This window comes from Salvia splendens, chromosome 9 (genome assembly GCF_004379255.2).
Source record: "Salvia splendens isolate huo1 chromosome 9, SspV2, whole genome shotgun sequence".
In the NCBI taxonomy this organism is placed as follows: domain Eukaryota; kingdom Viridiplantae; phylum Streptophyta; class Magnoliopsida; order Lamiales; family Lamiaceae; genus Salvia; species Salvia splendens.
In genome coordinates, this window is record NC_056040.1 from 16,723,279 (window position 1) to 16,750,033 (window position 26,755).

Here is a 26,755-nt window from a genome sequence, read left to right on the forward strand (position 1 = left end):
AAAAAGTTACTTACCATTAATAAAATACAACATTTATTGGTTGATGGACAAAAAGAACAAAAATAGGACGTTTAGCACTTGATGACAGATGGAGGAAATATATAATGGAGCCCTTACTCCAAAGAATTTCTGCGTCCGCCCCTGTGTCTAAGTTATAATTAGTTTTTGTATCATAATTTTGTATCTGCCATGAACGAGACATGCATAACCATATGAAGTCTCTTACTAATGAGTGCTCATACTTGGTCTTCTTGAGCATCACACTAAACTGTGGAATCACCCCACCCCCAACACCTCATGCGTTGGGTTGTCTTTCGTTCTAGAGTCATCCGACAGCTCATCTTCGAAGGACTCGTAGTCGTACGAGGTGTCCAAATCAGGCTCTACCTTGGCTGGTCCTTCCCATGAGGGATCCCACACTACATGGAAATCACAAGAAGATTTCGACATAAATTTATATAATTAATTATAAGAAATCTTCTAATGTGTAGTAAACGTAAGAAACCCACCATTATAATCGTCTCGGTGAGGGCAACAGTAAACAGTATGTACCTGTAGGTACATACTGTTCTGCTTTAACCTGTTGACATGTCAACTCCTTGAAACAAACTCTACGACTTTCTTCTTCATCTTCGACCATCAATAATACTCTAATAATGATGTTATTTGTATATATGTAATCACTCAGCTTAACTTGTAACTCAAAGCATCTGTAACAAAATTCGCCTTGTTAAGATGGTATTTCGATGGTGTAATCATAATCTTTAAGAAAATCTATCCAACGTCTTTGTCTCATATTCAACTCCTTTTCACTCTTCAAATATTTCAAACTCTCATGATCAATCAAAATTCGACAAAGTCTCTCCATACAGATAATGATGCCAAATCTTCGAAGGAAAACAACACTGCTAAATCTATATCAGAAATAGAATAAGAAGCTTCATGTACTCGTGATTGTCCCGGCGCATAAGTAATAAAATATCCATTTCTCATCAAAAGATAACAAGTCCATATTGCAATGCATCACTAAAAATAGCATAATATCATCTACCTATGGAAATAATCAATGTTGAAGACCGTCAATCAATAATTCGACTCATCAAAACACTTTTGACATGCTTCACTCCACATAAAAGAAAAACTCTTCTGTAATAACTTTGTCATCAATTCAACAATAATTGGGAATCTTTTCTAGTTGCCAACTACTTCAATCTTCTTATATATGTCCACTTTTATTCCTCGATCTGACACCACGTGTCCCAATAATACCACATGATCTAGCTAAAACTAACATTTACTCAACTCTTATTCATATCGCAGAACATATAATACTGACTACAAGTGATTAACATGCCCATACGTAGTTTGTGTGTATACTAGTAAGTCACCAATAAAAATAACCACTAACTGATCCATGAATGGTTGAGAGACTGTTCATCAATGCCATAAAAATTGTAGGACATTTGTCAATTCGAAAGGCATAAGCGAAACTCATAATGGTTGTATTGAGTTCGAAAATTTGTGTCAATATTCTCTTTAGCTATCTTCAACTGATGGTCCCTTGATCAAATATTTATATTCGAAACACTTGCGTACCTTGAAATTGATCAAATAGGTTTTCAATTCTCGGTGATGGATATTTATTCTTCACTGTCACTTGATTCAACTTTCAATAGTTTATACAAAGTCACAATGTGCCATCTTTCTACTTCGCAAATAATATTGGTACTCTCCAAGGTAAATATTAGATCATACAATCTCTTATCTATCAACTCTTGTAACTGTTTCTCCAACTCTTGAAACTTTAATGAAGACATTTGATAAGGATGAACATATATAGATGTAATACCTGGTAGTAACTCAATAGTGAATTTTGTCTAAGGCGAAAATCCAGGTGAATCCCCACTTCAAATCAATCGAAAAGGTGATGTAGCTGATATAACAAGTTAGAACAATTTTTCAGTTACCATAAAATATCACTCGATCTCGTCTCGATGATTCTGTTACCATTTCTTTTACAAAAACAATCTACCTTAGTTTGGTGAAGTAACAATCAATCTATACTCATGATGATATCAAATCATGTATGAATAAGAGAATCAAATCTGCAAATGGCTCTACTGAATTAACTCACACTACGCAATCACGATAAACTAGGTATATAGGAGCAACGACAGCTCATAATCAACAAGCATAGTTCATTCTTTAAAGACAAAAACTCTCTTTACATCTCGTAGCAATACATTGCTGGTATATAATTATCACTGAATTCTCTGAGAACGTTATCTCAACTGAGCACTAGAGGTTGTATCATAGCTTGTGGGACTATTTCTCACCAATAGTAAGTATTGCTTCAAAGAAGAGACACTGTGTAATCAAAACGTTCTCTGACATACAACTCATCTGATTGAACACGTGTTCTATCCTTTTCAACCATATCTCAGCCTCGGCCAGATCAGTAGTCTCATAAAATCAACAATTCCATTTTTCGGTGTTATTTAATGTTTCTACCTCTTTGACTCATCATTGGTCTATGTACTTTTTTATCCAAAAGCCTATGTATTTGCTGGTAATTCTCATATGATGCAACATGTATATGAGATATTTTTACAGCTAACTGATGATGCAGGGCGGCTGACCCTTCTCTCCTTGGTGACACATGTTCATGATAATTGAAATGCAAATGAAACTTCTAACCGAAATGTAGCATGCGATAATTATAAATGCCATGTCCCAGCGGGACTCTATCCCCGCTCTGATACCACCTAAACTGTCAAACCCCAATCCTTTCTAACGTATAGACTTATAATAAATAAATCCAACATTTATCACAAATAATTCAACAGGTAAGTAAATGAAATACACATACTCCATATAAGTTCAAAATCCAACATTTATCTGGTGCATATTTCAAAACATTTTGAACAGTAGTGGGACCCTCTCACCACTCCATATAAGGAGGAGAAGGTTGCCAAAATGCGTCAGCCACCAAACCTGATAACAAATGCAGTTCCTACGACCCATGTCAACCAAAAACTTCACTGATATCTTATTCCTGAAAAATATTAGTGGTTTATATGAGCCACAACTCAGTGTATATAAACCTTATCTTTAATTCCACATCCCAAAATCAAACATATTCTTTAATCAATATATATAACAATAACCAACAAATATTAGAAACAATTTCATATACATATGCATATGTCACTCTGTTCGATTTATTATTTTGTGACTAGTCAAGCCTGGTATCTACCCAGGATTTCCATTGTATACGACCCGAAGGTCCCTTTTAATTATTTGACCTTTCCACGAAGATCCCTCTTTGATTTGACCTTTCCACGGAGGCCCCTCTTTGCATTTTGACCTTCCCAAGAAGACCCCTCTTTGATTTGACCTTTCCACGAAGGCCCCTCCCCTCTTTGCATATTTTCTTTGACCCGTAGGTCCATTTTCATTGTATATGACCCGTAGGTCTATTTCCATTATCATGGACATCAGACCCAGGACAAGACTGTCACATATCCTCTTTAATCCAATGATTCAAGAAATTCTAATGCCATATATAAACATATAAATTGCACCACTCACATATCCATTGCACCAATCACATATCCATATCATATTCCACAAAATAATTCCAAACAACACATAACTATATTAGGTTCACATCATATAATTCAAACATTCAATACAATCTAACATATAGCAATCAATTGCATAACATATATAAAATTAAAAGTGTGATTTATACACACCTAATTATGGTAACTATTCTAACCGAACTCCCTAGCTCCTCTTCCTATTCAACCTTGATCCTATGTGATTATATACCAAAAATAAAATATGAAATATCATAACTATCTTCTATACTATAGCATGTCTTTAAGAAAATAAACTATTCCTACAACCTTTCTACCTTCGGACTATATTTCTGCCTTCCGACTCCAAGTTCTCGCTTCCCCACCTTTTTTTTATAAACATGCACTTCCAAGGCTTATATATGATAAGTTCTAGTCGGTTATGACAATAGGATTCACACATATTCCTTTTACTAACTCTAAAATCCTTACACGTATCAAACAAAAATAAAATATTATAATTGATGCTATTAGATAAAATTCTAAGTAACTATAATAAAAAGAAATGTACATTTAGTTTATTGGAACTACACCCTTTTACTTATGCACAAAAAGACATATGTATATGACAAATAATATTATGTGCATGATGACTTAGTAATTGGAAAAGTATTCCTAATCTAACACGTACATATACATATATGCCTAATATATAATTCAATTATTTTTTAATTTTAAACTCAATTACATATAATTATGTGTTAATAATTGCTAATGTCATGAAAGTATATTTCTAAACACCATATTATATAGCAACCCACTCAAATCTCTATAATTCTATAAAAATGTATATCATGTAATTATAATAAAATATGTAATTATGCAATATGATGTATGATTTGGGTTACGGATGTCACACATAATCCCTTTCGTTGCTACTATAACTACTTTGAAATGAATCTACGTCCCTGAAAACTATTTTCTCTCTAATAAGGTGTGACTTATTTTTCATTGATAATACTTTTAAAAAATTTCTATCTATCTCTCTTACTTTACCAATTATACATCAAATCCATGTCGAACCAATTGTTACTTTTCAGGGACAAGGAGAGTGAACTTTTCCATGTAGAGAGAAACGAGAACCGAAAAATCAAAATCCCACAATATATATAATTATGGAAAACACGGGATGCACTTCAAAAATAACATATTTTGAAAAAATAACATCCTACCATTTTCGTCCACCCAATCTATGAAATTAATGGCCATGATTATGCCACATCACCATCCAAAAACTATTAAAAATCAAAATATATAGGGGAAAGGTTATAGTTGGTATATGTATTTCAGTCAATTTTTTCCTCTTCCTAAATTTAGCCCTTCGCATTTTATGATATGGCAAGTAACTTAATTCCTAATTCTATGGTGAACAGAATATTGGATTCTTAATATATGATTTCTTCCATTATTATTGGATTTTAATATTCTATTTTGTCTCTAAATTTAGTCTTTCATGTTTTATGCTATGATAAGTTACTTAATTCCTATTAGTATTGTAGTTGTATCTATTTTTATTTCTTGTCAACAATGCAACATTCTAAACAAATAATACAACATTCTAAACAAAAATGCAACATACTGCAGTGCAATGATGATCTGATGGATGCAATAATGTTATAGTTGATATGTAATATATGGTAGTTGTGAAACGATAGAATTTTATTGTGTTTATTAGATTAAATACGTATTTATACTATACACTTGTCATGGCATACAATATATTTCTTCCAAAATATTCATGAGATATTAACATTCAAAAACAGATTTTTGTTGCTTTTGAGATTGAGTTAAAATAATAAATGCAAACTAATAATAATCGTGATGAAAAGACTTACGGCATAATGTTTATTCAAAATAAGACCTTGTTTTGTTGAACTAAATTTCAAACGCAAGATTAATTTACATCAGAAGCATTAATTTGTTTACAATAACTTTTGCAAAGTACACGTAATGGAGAAAACTCCATGTAATGATGTTATTTTCTTCTCCCTATTTTCAACCTCTTTCCCCTCGGTTCATTTTCTGGATCATCTTGTTTCTTCCATCATCTGCGTCGCTTAACAACTGTGGACTGAATAAGAGCAATCAAGTTACTGCCAAAGTTTGGCACAAATCAAGCTCATTATAAAACAAATTAAGCAAAACTAATGGTATTATCCAAAAAATTGTAATATGCAACAGTTTAACCATATTAAGCATGTTTGAGGTCAAACTAAGTACACGTTTTAATAAGATAATTATGCATCGTTGGCCGTAAGCACGTATAAGGAGAAATTAAGAAACATAATTGCATCATCAAATTCAATCCCGACTATAATTATTGAACGCACAAATTAAGTGAATTGAAGAATAAATTACGCAAATCAAACTGTTTCTCATTACACAAGCACATTCTCGAACATAGTGAGCAAATTAATCAAATTCTCAGACAATATTAGCACATTTTCGAACAGAATAAGCAAATTAATCCCTAACAATATGCGAAATTCTCAACATGTTAAGCATATTCTAGAAGAAACTAAGCAAAAAAATTATCAATATCTCGTTAACAATAAGCAAAATAATTAACACATTAAGCAAATCCTCGAACAATATTAGCACATTCTCGAATAGAATAAGCAAATTCACCGCTCACAATAAGCAAAACTTTCAGCATATTAAGCATATTCTAGAAGAAACTAAGCAAAAAAAATCAATTTCTCGTTAATAATAAGCAAAATAATTAACACATTAAGCAAATCCTCGAACAATATTATCACATTCTCGAATAGAATAAGCAAATACATCGCTCACAATAAGCAAAATTTTCAATGTATTAAGCATATTCTAGAAGAAATTAAGCACAAAAAAATCAGTTTCTCGTTAACAATAAGCAAAATAATTAACACATTAAGCAAATTCTCAAAGAAATTAAGAAAATCTGACTTAACTTCATGTACAGCAATCAAATTCTTCGACAAATTAAGCAACAACATGAAAGTCACTCCTTATGGGACATTTATCGTAAAATCCGAACACTAAATTAGCGCAATTTTTGATCAAATTGACAAAAACCCTTAATTCCCACATAAGAACAAAAAAACATAAAAATATCAGTAATTTACCACTTCCAGAAGTTTCTCCGCCGCCAGCCGTTTCGGGGTTCGAAAAGTCTCGTCTTTTAACCATTTCAGAACAAACAAAATGTGCCTTTTACCTCTCCAATGCAGAATCGACGAACGTAGCCGGCGTAATATTTCCGCGGTCGCTACTAAGAAGGGGTGCAACTTCGGTTCTCAATTTCATGAAACTAGGGTTTTTCATTTTGGAAGGATTGGTATATGTGAGCATTTTCGGAAGGAGTTGAATGATTTGGAGAGAGAGTTGAAAGGTTTCAATTGAATGTGAATAGACTGAATGTGTATGGAATCACCGCTGAAATCTCGTGCCATGTATTTCAGAGTACCAGTTCGTATTTAGGAACTGACAATTTTACCCTCTGATGCAACTAAAATGTAGTCTAATAATGCAAGCAAAGTTGATGAAATCTACACCCTAGATCTGGTTATCGAATGGCTTTTATAGGAAGGATGTTATATCTATAAGAGTATAGGGAGTGTAGTGCTCCCCACAAAATAATGTAAAGCTAACAAATATATTTCCATTTCACCATATACATCACGATGACCTAATACAACAACATCGATGCATCACAACTAGAAACAAAAAGTTCAGGTCGCCGGAGGAGGAGTAGGCCACCCGGGCGGCACCCGGGTGGTTGTGATGTTCGGCATTGCACGAACATTGACATCGAGAGGATAGAGACGATACTCGATATCAAGCTCCTTAAGGATCTTCACCGTCTCCTCCACCAAAAGAGCCCTCCTCTTCCATCTATCTCCCATGTTTTGATGGTTCATCTTATGCCTCACCCACACCGATAGCTTCAACATATTGAGCTGCTCTAAGTTCATCACCACCACCGAAGGCTGAGGGTACCAATAGTCGTTCTTCACCTCGACGTATCTGCACAACAAATAATTATACCATATACTAGTATATACTACTACTAACTTTTTTTTTTTTTATTTTCAAAATTTAATAATACTAGTAGTACATACGTTGTGATTCTCTGTTTGATCATGGCGATCTTCTCCACAGGCGTGGTGATGTGGACAACAAAATCGACGGAATCGCCCATGTCAGGGCTCCGGTAGAAGTTTCCGATAGGCCTCGTTGCGAGAGTCACGTTGGGATATATAATCTTGAGATTGTCGTATCGCAAGAAAACCGTAGTCAAAATGTTCATCTCCTCCACGACCATCTACACCAACGCATGAAAAAAAATATCAACAAGGCGATGCATAAATTAACAAGTGAAGAGAAAGTTATATAACCTGGATTCCATCAATCTCGCAGCGATCACCCACGTCGAAAGGGTGTATGATGAAGACGAAGATTACAGCTTCGAAGACGGTCTTGCAAGTGTTTCCGAATATGAAGGCCACAACGACTATCTGTGAGCTAATGTAGAGGAGAAACTTGCTGGTGGCGATCTCGAGAATGACGAGGCAGACCACCAAGATGATCAACCCTACGATCACGTTCACCATGTGGTGGAGCTTGTCCACCGCTGTTTTCGTGTCGTTGAGCGTTAGGGCCAGCGCCCTTCGCTCTATGAAGGCGTTAACCTAACAAATATAAACACTGTTGATAGAAATCCATAGAGTTCTATCCTAAAACCACTTATATACTTACCACCCAACTCTTGAGGGAAGCTTTGCTAATCCTCCTATCGCTCTCGGTCGACCCCTCCACCGCATTCAAGGTCTTCAACGCGTCTTGCTCCGGCAAGAAACGCATCAAATCCTCCAGGTAGATGTGCCTGGAGATGGACACATCAACTTATTAGCTCGAAGAAAAACCTGTGGTTGCAAGTAGAGAAGAAGGAAGAAGAGTAACTTGGATTTAGGTTTAGCCACGTTGCGGAAGATCTTCCTGGCCGCACATTTGGCCTCGAATTCGCTTCGTATCTGCGTGGAGGCCTCGTCGCCCTCGGAGCTATACTGCACATGCTCATCCAGCGTGGTCAGCACCCCATTCTTTACCACCTTCATCAGCCTCTTCATGTTCCAAGCAGACACATTCTTGTGATTCAGCTTATGCAAATCCTCCATCGACACTATCTCATGCTGGCTCCTACTCCTCTCCATATTCATATTCTTCGAATCCTTCATGCTCTTCGCCAGCTGTCCTGACGACAGCTTGAAGCTCACCGTCTTGGCCGGCCTAGGCGGCAGCACCCCACTCTTGGGCTGCTGCAGCGCCGACGGCTTCAAATCTGGGGGCAGAGTCGCCCCTGCGTTCTGAAGCCGCCACACCTCCGCCAGGGTCCGCTCCTCCTCCTCTAACTGCTTCTTGATCTCTAGGTGAGGCGGCCCCGATAGCGCCTCGATCACCTTCTGATTGAACAGAGACTCCTGTATCCGGTCGAAGAAGGTGCTGACGTGGAACGACGACGCGAACACCTTCACCATCAACGTCTTCACCAGCCATAGAAGAGTTCCGACGATCATACAAACTAAGACTGTGTTCACATACCATAAAAATATGTCATTCCCTTCCAATTTTTTGTCGAACATCGAGTGCCACGCGATCAGCACAAGCCCTAGCCAGATGCAGTTCACCACCGACCGTTTCACGCCGTAAACGAAGTATAAAACTCTCTTCCTCATGAAGAAGTTCCTCTCGATGAAGAACACCACGATCCGAATCCCCCAGCCTGATACCAGCCTCCCACATATCAAAACCAGAATCAAAACCTCCCATTCCCATAAATGTAAGCCTCTGAATTTCCTGATTTTCCATTTCTTGAAGCGGATGGTGCAAACTAGGGCGGTCACGATTAAAATTAAGCTGATCCATTGGAGCAATGTTAGGGTATTGAATTTGCCCCCTCTGTATTCCTCGGGTAAATCCTCATCGAATAACGGATCCTCCTCTTCGTCTTCCCCGGGTCGGGTTACCATGCCGGATGCCCGCCCGAGTACCTCTGACCGGAGCTGGCCGGATTTCATGTCGGGGCGGCGTTCGGGTGTGGACTCGGGCGGATCGAGGAGGCGCGATTTGGTTTTCATTCTGCCGTACCTTTGTTGGATCGAGGAGGTGCATTTGAGGACCTGGCCGTCGGCGGGGGTGGAGCCGCCGCTGTCGTTGTTGTTTTTGGCAATGGATCGGCGGCGATTGAGGCCGCTCTGATTGCTGCTGTCGTCGCCAATTTCGTCGTCGGATGAGGAAGGGGAGGAGCCGGGAGATTCGTTGATTTCGCTTCGGAATTTTTCCTGCTCCTCGACGGTAACGCGGCGGCTTTTGGCGGCGAGAGGGGGCAGGCTGCGGGAATTGTTGTTGTTGTTGGAGGAGGAGGTGGCGGCGTTGTTGCGTAATTCATCCATTTCAAGGTCGACGTCGAGGCAGAGATCTCCGCCGGCGGCTTTCTGTTTGTGGATGAACTGATGAATGAGCTTGGAAGGGGGGTCGTGGGGGGGTTGTTGCATTTGCCGGAGGATGGGAGTGTCGTCGGCGTCGATTTTGACGATGATTTCGGCGGCGGAGTCGCGGTGGTGGTCGGAGAGAATGGGCTGCTCTTCGTAGAGCTGGTCGAGGTCGGTGAGGGAGATTTTGCGGGCATGCATAAATGGTTTGGAGGGCTTCCTGCGGGAAGGAGGAAGCTCCATTAATGATTATTCAAAATCAAATGAGGCAAAGAAATCTTCATTTCATTCAGGATAAAATACTTTTCAGATATTCAAGATTTCATCCCAAACCAAATTGTGGATTTTGAATAACTATGCCATTGCCGATGACAATGAGACCACATTGTAATGGATGTGAATGCATGGTTTTCGTTTTTTACTAATTTTCAACTGTTGGGATTTTTTTCATTTTCGTACAATAACTTTTGATTGTATTCTTTTGAATTATTTAATTATATATGGATCGAATAGTAAATCATTATACTTGTCATCTTTGTTTTTTACTCCATATAAAATACATTATAATACTACTACTAAACATAAAACATCAAGTAAAAGATTTTTAAAAACTTATACTATTAACGCTGATTATAGCAATTTTTTTAAAAAAAAATTAGAGGGGCTACTTGGGTTCATCGGTTACGGACTTACAGTCACATGATAAAAAAAAAAAAGAAAAAAAGTGTCTTTATGTTCTTGAGCATTAGCAATATCGGACTAACCAGCGCCTAGAACAGAGGAAAAAAAAAGCCCAAGTATGGACTAACCGGCTAGTCAATCGTTGGCCGCCTATTGCGCGGCGAGCGATCAGCTAGCTGAATTTTTATTTTATTTTGTATTTTTTTATTTATACTATATATTTACACATTTCATTTTTTAATACTATTTGATAAACACCAGCAATTAAAATGAATTAAATTGGAGACTAGGGCATTGACTAGGTTATGGGAAGGACATGATGACGTGGCAGGATGAGTTTTAAACTGGGCTATTGCTAGGCGGTGGTTAGGGCATTCCTATTATGGATGCTCTTAAGTTGACATCACAAGACATAAAACTAAAATATGTAAATTGAGTGTGTGTATATTGGCTTGATCGTACTGGTCAATGTTATTGATCAGGGAGAGATCTCGACATCATCACCCAAGTTTTTGGAAATAGATTTCCCCTTAAGACCATCCACTACGGGTCTCGTCGGCGTCTCGCGTCCTGTCCCGGAGAGACGGGACCCCGGCGCGACGCGTTGCAGCTCGCCGTCCAGTCCTGCGTCTCGTCCCGTCGAGCCAAGAGACGGGCTGTCTCGCCACGCGCCTAGGCGTTGTCACGTGCTGACGCAATAAATATTTTTTAAAAAAAATTCAAATTTAAAAAAAAATCAAATAAAAGAAATTTTTTTTTCTAAAGGTAAAAATACCATTTTTTTTGTTTTTTTTTTAAATTTTTTTATTTTTAATTAATTTTTTTACTCTATAAATACTCTTAAACTCATCATCATTTCACACACAACTACACATCTATTCTTCCTATCATCTAAATTTTCTCTCAAATTTTCTCTCAAATTTTCATATAACAACTCAAGATGTCCGGCGACGGTGACGGCAACTACGGCGGTTCCGGCTCCGGCGGGTGGGATCTCAACGCGTTCGGCGATTGGGAGACCATGATCAACACATTGGGCGGTTCCGGTTCGTCAACGCCGGGGACCCAGGGTTCGGCGACGCCGGGGGGGTACCAACCACCCAATTTTGACCTTGATGCATATGTCCGTCCCTCCGCCCCGCGGTATTCGTAGGGATTATCCCAGATCCGGGAGGATTTTCCCGTTGATCCCACGCCGGGAGTAGGCCGAGGCGGTGGAGGTGGGCGAGGCGGTGGAGGCGCCGTCGGCCGCAAGGGACGAAGGCGACGAAAGCGGCTAGAGCAAGGAAGGGCCGAGGCGAATCAAGCCAGCCGGCCTCGGGATCGGGCTCGCGGGGAGGCTCGGACACACTTATGGTGGCGTACATGACCACCACAATGGCGGACACTTCCCGCTTCTCGTACGCCCAATTCACGGCCTGGTGGAACGGAATTGTGCATATGGCAGCACAACTTGGCCTTCCGACTCCCCCTCAACCTCGACCGCCTCCTGAGGATGATTAGCCGGCGGAGTAGTTTTTTTATTTTTCTTTAAATTTGTATTTTAAATTATGTTGTGTTTTTTTTTATGTTGTGTGTTTTTTAATAAAGTGTGTTTGTTTTAATTGAATTGGGTTGGGAAAAAAAATAAAAAATAAAATTGAATGAATAGTATTTAAGGGACGGAATAAGGGACGGAGCGTTGCAGGTTCCGTCCCTTAGTTAAGGGATGGAGGAAAAAAGGACAGTCAGGCCCTCAAATAGTAGTTAAGGGACGGTATAGAGACAGCGTAGTGTATGGCCTAATAGCACATTTAAAACGAGATAAAGACATAAATGTGAGATTGAATGTGAGGAATTTAGTAACAGTAAGAAATTGGTAAAATAAACATAAGTCGTTAAGACAATTATAGCATGCACAAATTGGGAGCAGGATACAAGGAAAGAAAACTTGTTCATACAAAAAGTGTGATTCGAATATGAAATGGAGTATTTGCGTAAAAAATGAATGGGGAAATTTTGAATATACAAGAAGATTTTCGTAAAAGAAAAAGTTATACATTGGACACAGTTTCTACATAAAATCGCCATTTTACTCAGCTTTCTTCTTCTTCACTGGAGAGAGTCGATTCGCGCCAACAGAAGAAATACAACACGAGACAAGAGAAGATAGAAAAAGAACACCAAATATATTTGGTTATACATGTCCTAATATACACAATTATAGATGAACTTTCAACCCGAAAATTTTAATAGAGTAGAATCAAACTTAATCTTGTATGATGTGTCATAATGTTTACATTTGATGTTCAAGAAAAACCTCACAAGAAAAACTACTAATAAGCATTGCAAAAGTTGTAAGAGTAAACCTTAATTTGCAAGATGAAATGCAGTACAACCTCAAAACAAAGGGATACTGTACAATGCCAAATAGAATAAATGGACTAAGGGATGGCACTTAACCCTAAAATTGGACGTGAGTTTTAATATCCCTAAATTTAAAAAAAAAATCTTCATTCTTTTATTGAATTAACTGTTATTCAGTGATGTGCACGTCTCAAGGCCGAAAAGAACCCTCCTGATCTCTCCTTCCGTTTGTCGTCCCCATCGTCTCCGACCTGCTTTAGAAGTGTATAATTAGTTCATGGGCAAGTTATAACATAATTAGCTCATAAAGTATGCATATGATTAGTATGTAAACAAGCAAAAAATATCATCAGCTGTACTCCCTCTTCCCCCATATAAGCGTCCTATTCAGATATTAAACTTGTCCGGAACAAGTGTTCCTATTTCACAATTCCGAATGAAAGATCATGTAAAACTTTCTATTTCACTTCGTGGTTCGTTTTCTCATATCATAATTAGGGGTCTTGGCATACACTTTTTCTTGGAGGGGACACATGGTCAGGGGAGGAGGGAGTGAATATGAAAAGGTAATATAGCAAGTGTCAATTAGAAGTAGAGGTATGCAGTGATCATTAAACAGAAAAGAACAATACCTCCTTGGCAATTTTCTGCGAGATCTCCATTACTTCAGAGAAGTCAGGTCTCGCTGCTGGATCTTGCTGCCAGCATTTCTCAAGCAGCTCGGCAAGCTTTGGGTGAGTATTTTTTGGAATAGTTGGTCTTAGACCCTGAAACGCCAAATGAAAGGAAGTGGTTTAAAGTTTACAACATTTAACTTTTCGCGTGGTATGTCAAGTGAATTAGTCTCTGCTCAAGTGTGCATAAATGGTTTTTACGAATAAAAACCCAACTGCATAGCAGAGTAGAAGCCTTACCTTTTGGACCACTCCAACGGCTGCTTGTAAAGGAGTCAAGTACTCATAGGGGATCTGACAAACAAAAAGCAAAAACATAACTAATTGTTGTCTAGAAGATTAAGAGTACACAATTAAGAGAGCAGAAGAAGTACCTTTCCGGTCAGCAGTTCCCACAAAACCACCCCAAAGCTGAAGACATCTGCCTTATGATCATACGGCTTATGTTCAATCACCTTTAAGAGAAGAGCACTAGTGAGCAAATCAAGATTAAGCTTGTGTTATGACAAGAACCAGCAAGCAGAGACAGAAAACGGTGGACTAGAAGAGGAAATGCAAAGAATTAAGCTCCAGAGGGCCTCTTTTCAAACCAGAATAAAAGGGCGCATAATCTATTGTTTGAATTATGTTAAAAAGTGAATTCAAGTATAACAAAGTCAAGCATGGGAATCTTCAGAACTGGTATGATAAAGATACAACACATAATAATACCAGTCACAGTTAGAGCTCGTAGGAAAAAATCTGCATATGGCACATAACATCTCCTATATTCTCACTTAGTTCAAAGACGAAGGCATACCTCAGGAGCCATCCACCTATATGTCCCTGTTTCAGCTGTCATAACACCTGACTGTGATTTCACTCTGGCTACCCCAAAATCAGCCACTTTAACAACCTGCAGGTGAAGACATTTGAGTTATTCCAAACTATGAAAGCTCCAATAGTTGGAATGGCAGATTATGAGGTGTATAATATCTTCAGTTCTACCCAGAATATCAAGAACTTTTTACCCAAAATTCACAACACTAGCATAAAACAAAAGCCAAGACCCAAATATTTTCGGCACACGGGTAACTATACAATTTGACAGATTCGTGGGGGAAAATAGATCAAAGCAGATTCAATTCATTAAAAATAATGCTTACTTCATTTTCATCCATCAAAAGATTTGCGGCCTTCAAGTCCCTGTGAATGATATTGTTCTGATGCAAATAGTTCATGCCCTTTGATACATCAATAGCTACTTTGAGTAAAGCTGGGAGCTTGAAAGTACCCTTTTGCTTGTGTAAATAATCATAAACACTCCCTCCAGACATGTATTCTGCAATCAAACAAACGTAAAACTTACCCTGATTTGCCTTTTACATCATTAGGAAAAAGGAAGAGACCTCTAGTAGTTCAAACCAGATCTCTGTATTTTTCAGGCCATGGTACTATGTTTGACACGTACCTGTCACTATGCACAGGTTAGGAGGTCTCGTGCACGCTCCTATGAACTGCACAACATTCTTGTGTCGTACTTTTCTGCAAGTAGCATATACTAATCAATAAAAAAGGAATAATGGTTCATAAATCTTTGACAATAATAAGATAAGTTTAAGATGGATGCCAGCGTCAAGTTTAAAAGGTCGAAATAATAGCAAAACTGATGCACTGAACAAATAGACTTGCAGGAAATAGGAATATAAGATAACATCAGTGAGAAAACTGTCGCCCATGATCATTAAAAAACCGAAAGTTACCGAATAGTAAAAAAAAATCTTCAAAGGATGCCCTACTATAGCTGGTCCGGCCACCAATTTATCCATAAACATACATTGACAAACCTCATTATATATACTTCCTGGGCAAACTCCTTTTGTAGTTCAGTATTCAATCGCTCTGTCTTGAGAATTTTGATTGCTACTTCCTGACTGCAGTAAGTACCTTTATATCTGAAGAAAGAAAGTAATTTTATTAGCTTCTGCTAAATAGAACACTCAACTGCACACATAAGTTGACAAGTGACAGCCCTGGTACTTACAGATCACCATAGGATCCTGATGCTATCTTGGACTCAAACTTCAAGAGCTGAGGATTGATTTCCCAGACATCAGTACCATCACTAGGAATTGTCAGATGATCAGCTTCTCTTTTGATGGATAGTGGATCAATTTCACTGAGAGAAGGCAGATTTTGCGCATTTGGCCATGAATTTTTCTGCAGTAAACATGAATCGTCCATGACAATACAAATCTTTAATAATATTAAATCAAGCATATAAGAGACAAATAAGATGAATTCAAAGAAAAAGAGAAGGATCCCAACGAAAACTATCGTAGACCGAGCACATATGTACTCTGTAGAGTAAAGTGCATAAACATTAGCAACAGTAGCTCCACGCTGGCTTTTTAACAAAATCATGTGCAGGAAACTTTATCAGACTCCCAATTTCCTAAATTAAGGAGTATAATGTGAAATACCTCAATCTTGAAAACTTCTTTTTCTATAGCAGTCCGAAGTTGCTCAACCTCCTGAAAAGTTATCAAAGTAAAGTCAGGGGCGGCCCAAACATGCATGGATACAGCAAAATTACTGCACGATAAAAGTATTTTTAAAGGATATTTTTATTATGCAAAATATCTGACATGAACGAGGGTTGGTGGCCAATGAAAAGGAAACAATCAATACAGTAATAAAAATGGCAGCATTAAGATGTAGATACCTCAAAGGGCCACCCATCAACAACAAAGACATCTAGTGAATAGCCATCCACTGTGGAAAAGGCATGTGCTTCTTGGATATTTAGTCCAATTTCAGCTAATAAAGAAGTCAACTGCAATTGCCATCATTGAAGAGTTTACTCCATGTTAGATATGTTTCATGTGACCAGTATAGCATAGTGAAATGGATAAGTACATTAATTACCTGACTGAGAAGCTTTGGCTTGTCATCTGCTGAAAAGGTAATCTCATGCATGGCCCTGCATTGAAGTTTATAGCAAATGTAAGCTTCATGACATGCATTTCCAGTATTATTTTCATTAAACATTATAACTTGTCAAACAAAAAAGTTTAGCAGTAAAGAACACAACAAAATGTCCAAAAGATACACATTCACTGTGTTTGATCCAAGCCTGCTTTTGCATGTTTATTAAGTGAGATAAAACATAATAGACATATGTTATATAGATGTACTTTGGTGGATTGACAATTTGACATTATAAGAGAGTTGGATATCCAATCTCTATTAATTAAATATGTTTGATTCAGTTGTGTGTTTCCCCCATTACCACACACTGAAAGTTACATTTATAACCACATTGCAATTAGGTCAGGAACTTACAACCCACTTCAAAAGCTTATTTTGAAGCCAAAAAAGAAGAAAAGGTTAGACCCAACTTCATCAGTCAAAGTATGGCAATGCATTTCACTGAGTTTTCCATAAAAATAAAATTAGTCCTTAAAATTGCCTCCATCTTCACCTGCTTTCCACTTATTTTAAAAATTCCAGAGAAAACTCCCCTGACAGCTAAGTCAGAGCAAAGGGAAATTGTCTAGTTTATAGTCCTGGATGTTAACAAGAATATATCAATGTCAGAAGATTGTTCCCACAAGGATGTAACAGAGCAAAACAAAGTAAGAAAGGCTCAAAATTGAGGAATTACAGATCCATCCATGCCCTCCAAATGGCCGATGGACAAATTGTTTTTCATGGGCCCAAAAAAAAGTCAACTAAACTACACAATGGGTGGGACATGGAATATAATCACTTTCAAAAGATCCAACCAATAGCAGCCTAAAGAATGAAAGTAAAAGTCATATATAATGGCAACTACATTTAAAAATAATACTACGAATTATGTCAAGATCAGATAAAATTATTTAGTATACCTGGGAATCTTGGTACCAGCCTCTGTGACACTATCTCCATCTTGAACTTCAGATTTGTTTACTTCAAGTGCAAGAGCTTCAAGATTAGGAGAAGAACCAAAGGCAGGTGGGGGGTGGATGCTGAATGAAAAATAGGATAGTAAATATTCACAGATTCAAGAAAACCTCACAAACTACATATAAATCCAGAGAGGACTACTTAATAAAATATTTTATGACGAAAGATAGTGACAAATTGAAACTGTTAATACATGAGAAACCACGAGAGTCAATTATAGATATGAAAGAGTCGCAGGCTACACCTTCCCCTTCTTGGTGAATGTGAATGTACTGAATCTCCAGAATTCCCATCAAAGAGAGGCACAGCCTGTGCAGGATGCCAGGATTAAATTATGTTCAGCATATATATGACATAACCAATCATAAATACCATGCAAACAGTGATAAAAGACAAAGACAATGGTTGTTCGGTCATCTTTCATACAATCAGTTGAGAAACATCTCATCATTTAATAAGATCACTCAATGAGAATGAAAATAAGTATGTGGGATGAACATGAAGATTTGGCATGCTTGAAATATAGGTGGACTTATGTTAATTAGAGAATTGGATCCATGCAAAATAAATTTGTGCATATTGCCATATTCCAAAAAAAAAGAATGAGAATGAGGTGCATGTTGGCTGGTTTGTTTGGACCTTACCCAAATAAAAGCAGACAACGACTACTATAGACCTCAAGAAGTACCTACTTTTATCTCAAGGTACAAATGTGGCAAATTACATCAGTAGATAAGTAGCAACATGTTTGCTAAAATGTCAAACTTCACCTAGATAGCAGCTGGGATACATTCATGATTCAACCATCTTTCACTTCCAAACCTCAAAACATCAGTAGAGCTTCTAAATTCAACTTAAATATATTGAATAATCAATGAGTTATAACTCTGGCCCTTGACCAACATTGTAAGGGTAAAATCTTAAGCTTCTTAGAAGTAAATAAATTTTAAAAGGGGCAAGCATTGGGCTTCTGGTTAAATCAGTTAAGCATTCACTTTTCTGTTACTCTGAAAATCCTATTTTAGTCTCCACTCTCCACCAATCAGCTCAAGATGACTATTGTACCTTCCTTACAAAACAATGCTCACAGGGCACGGGTATTGTCATTCACACAAACTATCTTGCTTCCAAGTTGAAGTTAGAGATGGTATTACTAGACTAACGGCCAGCAGATGCCTCGTGAATAAACACAGAACATTAGGCAACAACATATCAGGATCACAGCGGGACGCGGAACAGTAAAAGTTCACCTGTACAAGCCGAACTTCAAAAACAGGCCTATTAGCAGGATCGCGAGCTAGATGCAGTAAACGCTTGTGTGTGAGAACATCTTCTGCCCTCTCAACATTCACATCCATTGCATACCTTCGATGAAGAGAAACAAATACTCAGTCACAGAACTCACAGAGCAATTAACAAACCGAAACACAGCAGATGGATACACATGTAGAGAAATAACAAAAAAATATCTTGACATGCAACACCACCATAGCTGATTTTTAATGTACTCTGATTCGATTGCAGCAATATGAATATGATTACAGTCTTACATCGTAACAACAAGTTCCAGCAATCATAAGCTGAACATATCTTTCGACATGGTTAATCACCGCTCAAATTCGTAAATCCAAACAAGACGTACAGAAAATCTCAATAATAAAGCACTCCTATTGGAAAGAGAGAAATGAAAGGAAAAAAGACAAATTATACCGATACAATATTAGAACAACGTTAAGCGCGTGACTGTGTAGGTTGCAAAGAGTAAAGGCAACCTGGCCGGTAGGCGATTGAAATGCGCCCAAAGCTGATCATCGAAGGTCGGCTCCTGTGCCTCCGGATGATCGGATTCCTTCAGCCGCCGCAAAACCTCATTGTAAACCTCCACTTTCTTCCGCTGTTGTCGGCTCTTCGCAGCTGACGATTCCACCACCCTACTTCCACAACTCTCGTTATCTTCCATCACCATTTGAGATTCTGAATTCGCGAAGGATTTTGCACAAATCACAACCACAACGACTAACGCCTTGATTTTTCTTCAAATTTCGATCTGACTGCTTTTACGGTTCACGTAAAGTGAGATTGCTGATGTAGATTTGAGATGGCGAAATTCCAGTAAACATATTAGCGCCCACTGGTAATAGGATAATTGGGAAATTGGAGTAAAACTCTTGGGATGAAGCTCACTAATGTGGATTTGAGATTTTTATTTTCGGTTTCTGAATTGGATCCGCTCTTCCATCCATATCCATTTCTCTCTTTTCTATCTCGGAGCATCCGCAATGGCGCTAGTCCCGGGCGGACATCTGACGGTGACCCGGACGTCCGCGCGGGACGTGCGCCATTGTGCAAAGGTGACACGGATACGGACGTCCGCTGCGCACACCGGAGTTTCGCCGCGTTCCCGGGACGTCCTTGCAGACCCTCGCCATTGCGTTGACCACACGGACGTCCTGATTATTTTATTTTTATTTTTTCGAAAATTCTATAAATACGGCTAGTCGAAATTTTAATTTTGTAAATTGTTTAATTCCGTAAATTGTTTAATTTGGTGAATTTGTAAATTTTTATTACTGTGGGAAGTCAGTCGAGATGTTCTTGGGATGTCCGCCACTGTGCAGTGGGATGTCCTTATGACGTGGCAGTGCAGTGGGAAGTCCTTATGACGTGGCAGGAGGTGTTTTTGGGATGTCCGTCGGGACCTCCGCACCACCGTGGATGTCCTAAGCTCCTCTCTCTCCTCTCTGTTTTGCTTCTGAGAGAGTAAATAAAATATTTAGGGCACTCTGATTTGTGTATTTGCTCTAGGTCTTTTGGTTTTTTAATAGTGGGGGGAAGTATATAAGGCTACTGAACAAGAACTGCCTATTCACTTTCTTTTCAAATATTTATTATTTATACCTTTATATTTTAGAATTAAATTTTATAAAAAAAATACGTACTGTAGTTTTTAGTTTTTAAGAAACATATACTATTAATGAAAATTACAAAAACACAATTAGAATAAAAATACATCAGTAGTCCAAATTTGGTCTTGAGCGTCATCATGCATATATTTGCACATGATATAGTCCTACGTCGTCATTAATCCATTCCATTCCATTCCATTCCATTCCATTCTATTGATTTCTTGTGTTCAATAGTGGAGTATGTGGTACAAATTTGCTCTTGAACCATGGGACTATTTTGTATCAGTGTCATATTCACAGTTGTTTGATTCTTTGTTAGAAGTGTTATTTGATCCTTCGTTATTCAACCACTTCTTCCAGTGATGCTCCATCTCCTAAGCTCTAAGGCCATCCACAACGTTGTTCCTACACCGTTCCTAAACCGTTCCTTAAACTACTATTTGCAGGCCCCACTGTACTTTTTTACTCCATTCATTAACTAAGGAACGGAATCTGCAACCCTCCGTTCCTTAACCGTTCCTTAAATTACTATTCATTCAATTTCATTTTTTATTTTTATTTCCAACTCAATTCAATTAAAACAAACACATTTTAATAAAAAACAAACACACTTTATTAAAAAACACACAACATTAAAACAAAGTTACAACTTAAACTTAAAAAAATAAAAAGCACACAATTAAAATCCTAAAAAAATAAAAGTACACAATTTTAATAATTTCATCAGCCAAAGTTTGCCTAAATGTGCTCAATTAGATACTGTTGGAGTTGGGTGTGTGCGCTAGAGTCGCGTGTCCTTGCACGAATAGATAACCGTTCTTGTATAGACGGATGCGCTCCACTTCGAGGCGGACTACTTGCGTTTGAGCTTCCGGGGGATTCGGCGTCGAACCAATTTCCCGCCTCGGGTCCTTCGTCTTGCACAATCATGTTGTGCAAGATTATGCACGTATACATGATGTCGACCATGTTCTCCATGAACCACGTACGAGCCGGGGCTTTGATGATGTTGAAGCGCGCTTGGAGAACCCCGAACGCCCTCTCCACATCCTTGCGAGCGGCCTCCTGCTTCTGCGCAAAAAGAGCCTGCTTTGGGTTCGCAGACCCACTGGACGTCTTCACGAAGGTAGGCCACTTCGGGTAGATGCCATCGGCGAGATAGTACCCCATTTTATAAAGCCGGTTGTTGGCGACAAAGTTGATGGCCGGCGCTTTACCATCCAAAACTTCGGTCAAGAGGTCGGACTGGTGGAGCACGTTTACGTCGTTGTTCGACCCGGGAACCCCGAAGTACGCGTGCCAGATCCAACGGCGGTAGTCGGCAACGGCCTCGAGTATAACGGGTGGGTGCCTTTGTGGCCGCTCGTGTAGGACCCCTTCCACGCCACCGGGCAATTCTTCCCTTGCCAGTGCATGCAATCGACGCTGCCGAGCATCCCGGGGAATCCGTGCACTGTTTCGTGAAGGTCGAGCAGGAACTGACAATCGGTCGTGCTTGGCCTCCGGAGAAATTCGTCGGTGAAGACTGCCCGGACGCATTTGCAGAATTTGAGCAAGCACATTCGCCCAGTGCTGTCTCCGATGTGGAGGTATTCGTCGAACATGTCGGCCGTTTGTCCAGTCGCAAGCTGGCGGATTGCTGCAGTACATTTCTGCAGCGTCGTGTGGCTGGGACGGCCGACCGCGTCGAACCCTTCCTGGAAGAACTCTTCCCGGGCTGCCAAAGTATTGGCGATGTGGAGAAATAACGGTTCCCCATGCGGAAACGGCGACGGAAGTACGTATCTCCCCAAACCGGGTTATCGCAGAAGTAGTCGCGTACTAACCTTGCGGCGGCTTCCTCCCGGTTACGATGGATGTACGTACAGGAGCGTCGTTGGGGCGGCGCGGCTTCTTCCGCCTCCCGTCGTCGATCTTCTTCAAGTGATTGTTCTAATATTTGACGCATTTGTTCAAAAGGATCCATTAGTTTGATTAAATTTGGGAGAAGAAAAACAGAGTTGATTTGAGATGAAAATTGGGGTGGAAATAGAGAGGATTTGAGAGGAATAGATGTGTGTTTGTGAGTGAAATGAGTATGAAATAGGAGTATTTATAGAGTAAATAAATTTAAAATAAATAAATAAATAACTGCAAAAAAAACGGTAACAATACCGTTGCAAATTTTTTTTTTATTATTATTAAATTCGAATTTTTTTTTAAAAAATGAATTATTGCGTCACCGTGGCGACGCCCACTCGCGGGGCAGCGAGTGGGCGTCACGCGTCGAATGGGAGGCCGCCACGTCGCCTCGGCGCGTGGCGGAACGTATCGTGCCGCGTCTCGCGGGAACGGCACCCGGCACGGAATGACGACGACACGGGCGGCTGCAACGCGTGCCGCCGCGCTTCCGTTCCTCCGGAACGAAATAAGGCACCGCAACGGCACGCGTTGCGGGTGCTCTAAGGAACTTGAAGGCCAAGCTTGGCTTCTCTTTTTAATGGAGATATTATGCACCTCTTTTATCAAATCAGCCTCATTCTACCTCATTTTTATTGCGACTCAGCATGTTTTTTTTTATGGTGCATAATTTATGAACGTCTAGGTTTGACCTATTGAAATTAGCTCGAAGCATAGGAGTTGTGTGTACAAATACACTTTCAAAATATTAACAATCTTAAAATCTTATTGTGACTTTATAAACTTAATTTCATATACAAATTAAGCATTACTATCAATATTATTTCAAACAGTTTGCACTAAACTGAAACTTGTATTCATAATAATCAAGTGTGAAAATTATCCAATACAGAATTTAACACTCATACACAAATCGTTAAATGTCTCTCTTGTAATATACAATTGGCATTTGTTGTCGTAACTACACAAACTCATAAAAAGTTATTGATGATTCCGCGAATTTCTGATGTTAGTAAATGCTGGTAGAGAATAAAGACTACGACACAAAGAATTTACGTGGTTCGATTTACTGAAGTAAATCTACGTCCACGGGAAGAAGGGAGGGCAAGATTGTATTGCTTGATCTGGGATTACAGCTTACAACACAGACTTGCTATATGATATTGTATCTCTAGAGAGCTTACCCTTATTCTACCAGATCTAAGTTCTATTTATATATTGAACTGAGATCGTGGCTTGCATCGCCACCCTAAGTCGTGGATGTCGTGTAGGTCATGGCCTAAGATCGTGGATGTAGCGTAGGTCATGGCCTACGATCGTGGCCTGAGTTGACACCACGTGGTAGTGGGTGTGTTGGAAGTTGTGGAAATCCTGTATGGGTCCACTAACTCCTTGTTCGGTCGAATACTGAGACCGAACTGCTTTGGTTGCCGATCTGAGAGTAGAGCTTGATGCCGACCTGAGAGCAGAGCTAACTCCTTGTTCGGTCGAATACTGAGACCGAACTGCTTTGGTTGCCGATCTGAGAGCAGAGCTTGATTGGTTGGCTTTTACCGAGCTGTAGGCTGAGGCCGAACTCTTTGGTAATGCCGAACTCATACTCTTCCTTGGGCTTTGGGCTGATGGGCCGTCATTGCTGTTGGGCTTGTTTAGTACGCACCCCATCACTACCCCCCCCGAAGGGCGAAGTGAATCACTTCGGCGAAGTGAGTCACTTCGGCATTCTGGATAAAGGCAAGGGGGAGGCTGATGTCAGGGGACGTGCCTTGCATTAAATGCGACAGTAAAATCCGGCCGTTGAATCCTGAAAAGGTGGGATTCGAAACGGTGCGACGATTTTGAAATATTCGCCGAATCTGATAAATACCTCCTTTCTTCATCATTGAAGCACTTTTGCGACTGCTTCTTCTTCACTCTCTCTTTTTTGCGAAAATTCTCTCTCCGCTTTCAAGAATTTCTTCAGACTTTCTTCACCTTCAAAAAGTAAGAAAAATGTCTTCTTCTTCTTCTTCGGAGTCGGGTAGCGGTAGGAGAGGCGGTAAGGGGTCTTCTGGCCGGAAAGAGTCCGGGGAGAAGACCGTAGAGTATTTCCATAGTATTTTGAGTAAGGATACTGTGATATCCCTACCCGAAAAATACTTTTTTCCTGGGGGGAAGGCGGTGGTACCTGACGGTGATCATAGGGCTGACTCCCCGCCGGAGGGTTACGCCACCGTGTACGAGGCCTGCTTAGAATGCGGGCTTCGTTTCCCCCTCCCTTCTGCCTTTATAGATTTACTAGATTTTTTTCAGCTTCCTTTAGGCCAGGTGACTCCGAACTCTTGGAGGCACTTGTCGGCCTTCGCTGCCGAACTCCGTAAGTTAGGAAGGGATTTGTCTTTGAAGGCGATCCTTAAATTCTTTCAATTTAAGAGGAAGGGGTCTTGGTTTTACTTGATCCCTGTACAGCCCTTTAGGGCCTTTTGTAAAACGAAGTGGCCGAAGTGGCAAAACCGCTTCTTCTACTATGATAGGACCGCGGCTCCTAGTTTTCCCTGGAGAGGGCCGAAGTCCGTTATCCGTCATCCTCGGCCTGAACCGTTGGACGAGCTCGATGACGAGCTCAACAAGATTCCCATAGTTAGGAAACAATACACGGAGTCTGAGCTCGTCAAGGGCGACGTCGTGTTCGACATCTCGTCTTCGGACGAAGAGGCCGAGGGTGAGGATTTCTCTTTATCTTTATGCTCTACTGCTTTAACGAAGAAAACTAACCTGGCTTTCTTGCTTTTTGGCAGTGTACATGTTGAATAAGGCTATCCGAAAGTCCTCCGAGCTTGTGGAGCCGGAGAGGCAGAGAGCCCCTCGCTCGGCGTCTGAAGCCGAGAAGAATCCGAAGAGGCAAAAGACCTCTTCTTCGGATCCGAAAGAGCCGGAGCCGTGTTCGGCTAAAGGGAAGGGGAAATTTCATGAGTCCCCAAGAGTGCCGGGGAAAGACCTGGTCATCTCCGAGGTGGTTGCAGACATCCCGGAACACGTCCCTGAGCCTTTTCAATGGCCGACGAATTTTGTGGAGGTAAGCTTTTTGACTTGGCTTCTTTTCCACATTTTTTGATGGTCATTCTGTTGAGTTTTTTCCTTGTTCATCTTCAGAGAGCCAAGCTCGTCTCCGTGGAGCTCTCCAAAGCATCCCACGACTACGAGGAGATGCAGAAGAAGTTGCATCTTGCTCGTAGTCTGGCCGAACAGGCTGAGGCCAAATTTGAGAGGGCCCGAGCTGCTAGGATCTCGGCTCAGGATGAAGCCCGGTCAGCCAAAAACCAGCTCATCATCCTGCAAGAGCAGACGAAGCACCGGGAGGCTCAGAAGGAGGCTGCCGCCGTGGCTGCCCAGGGGGAGGCTCTCCGTGTTTACACGGAGAAACTCTTTTTGAGCAGCCAGTTCTCGGCCTTTGTCGGTAGTCTGGTAAGGCTAATTACCGATAAGGGCGAGCAGGGGGCCGACGTCGTGCTGCCTCTGTACAGCCGAGAGATAGCTGCTCGGCTTCAGAATCTGCCGCTCCTTGAGGAGCTCGCTTCATCCTCGGTCCTGCTTTCTGCAGACCGAGTCCGGAGTTGTCGAGCTGATCGGGACGAGAACCTGGAGGCTATCTTTGCCTCCGTGGGACCCGTTTCACCCGCTTCGACTTACAACGGAGAGGGTGAGGCCGAGCCGCTGGAGCTGGAGGCCGAAGTCGAGCGGGCCGGGCATCCGGAGAAGGAAGCCGATCAGGAGGCGGAGGCGAGGCCGGCAGGATGCGAGACCGAGGCTGAGGTAGCTCAGGAGAAAGAAGCTGAACCAGACCGAGGATCCGGAGACGAAGCTGGCGGAGTATGATTTCGTCTCCCTTCTCTTAGTCTAGTTTCTTCCTTGTAAAATGGCCTTGAAGCCCTCCTAGTGTAAAAAATTTTCCTTGTGAATGAAAAATTCTCTACACTTGTCTTCGTATAGCTTTTCGTACTCGCCTTTATTCCTGTTGTATTTTACTATCTGCTCGGTACAGCTGCCGAACTAATATAGCTGCTTTGTACTCAAGGAGATGGAGATACTTCACTGGAAACGGCTGTACTCTTCGGCTTTAGACGAAGCTGAGAAAAGAGCTATAGCCGATCAGACGAAGAATGACGAGCTTCTGGCTCGTTTAGTGAAGCTGGAGGCCGATAATAAGGACTTAGAGTCCGATAAGAAGG

General features: G+C 40.3%; 2 protein-coding genes and 1 long non-coding RNA gene across 4 annotated transcripts; all 3 read right to left on the bottom strand.

The window, feature by feature from the left end:
* Positions 1-5,511: 5,511 nt before the first annotated feature.
* Positions 5,512-7,110, bottom strand: LOC121747250. Its single transcript, XR_006039163.1, has 2 exons — positions 6,746-7,110; positions 5,512-5,712 (listed from the first exon to the last, which is right to left on the bottom strand). It is a non-coding gene; the product is annotated as an uncharacterized LOC121747250 (long non-coding RNA).
* A 241-nt stretch (positions 7,111-7,351) lies between these two features.
* Positions 7,352-10,479, bottom strand: LOC121747246 (mechanosensitive ion channel protein 6-like). 2 transcript variants are annotated; one of them, XM_042141250.1, is made up of 6 exons: positions 10,415-10,479; positions 8,583-10,331; positions 8,379-8,505; positions 8,018-8,311; positions 7,742-7,944; positions 7,352-7,646 (listed from the first exon to the last, which is right to left on the bottom strand). In XM_042141250.1, the coding sequence occupies exons 2-6, from the start codon at positions 10,310-10,312 to the stop codon at positions 7,352-7,354; spliced, it is 2,649 nt and encodes an 882-aa protein (XP_041997184.1). In that variant the 5' UTR covers positions 10,313-10,331; positions 10,415-10,479. The 2 variants fall into 2 exon arrangements, with proteins under 2 accessions (XP_041997184.1, XP_041997183.1); XM_042141249.1 differs by having other exon boundaries at positions 8,583-10,429.
* Positions 10,480-12,995: 2,516 nt separating this feature from the next.
* On the bottom strand, positions 12,996-19,989 carry LOC121746428 (serine/threonine-protein kinase STY46-like). Its single transcript, XM_042140256.1, has 16 exons — positions 19,515-19,989; positions 18,993-19,107; positions 17,987-18,051; positions 17,685-17,804; positions 16,720-16,774; positions 16,517-16,627; positions 16,275-16,325; positions 15,836-16,011; positions 15,639-15,746; positions 15,263-15,336; positions 14,958-15,133; positions 14,612-14,707; positions 14,187-14,267; positions 14,053-14,106; positions 13,771-13,905; positions 12,996-13,389 (listed from the first exon to the last, which is right to left on the bottom strand). Exons 1-16 carry the CDS (start codon positions 19,706-19,708, stop codon positions 13,312-13,314), a joined length of 1,689 nt encoding a protein of 562 aa, XP_041996190.1. The 5' UTR covers positions 19,709-19,989; the 3' UTR covers positions 12,996-13,311.
* Between the last annotated feature and the right edge of the window lie 6,766 nt (positions 19,990-26,755).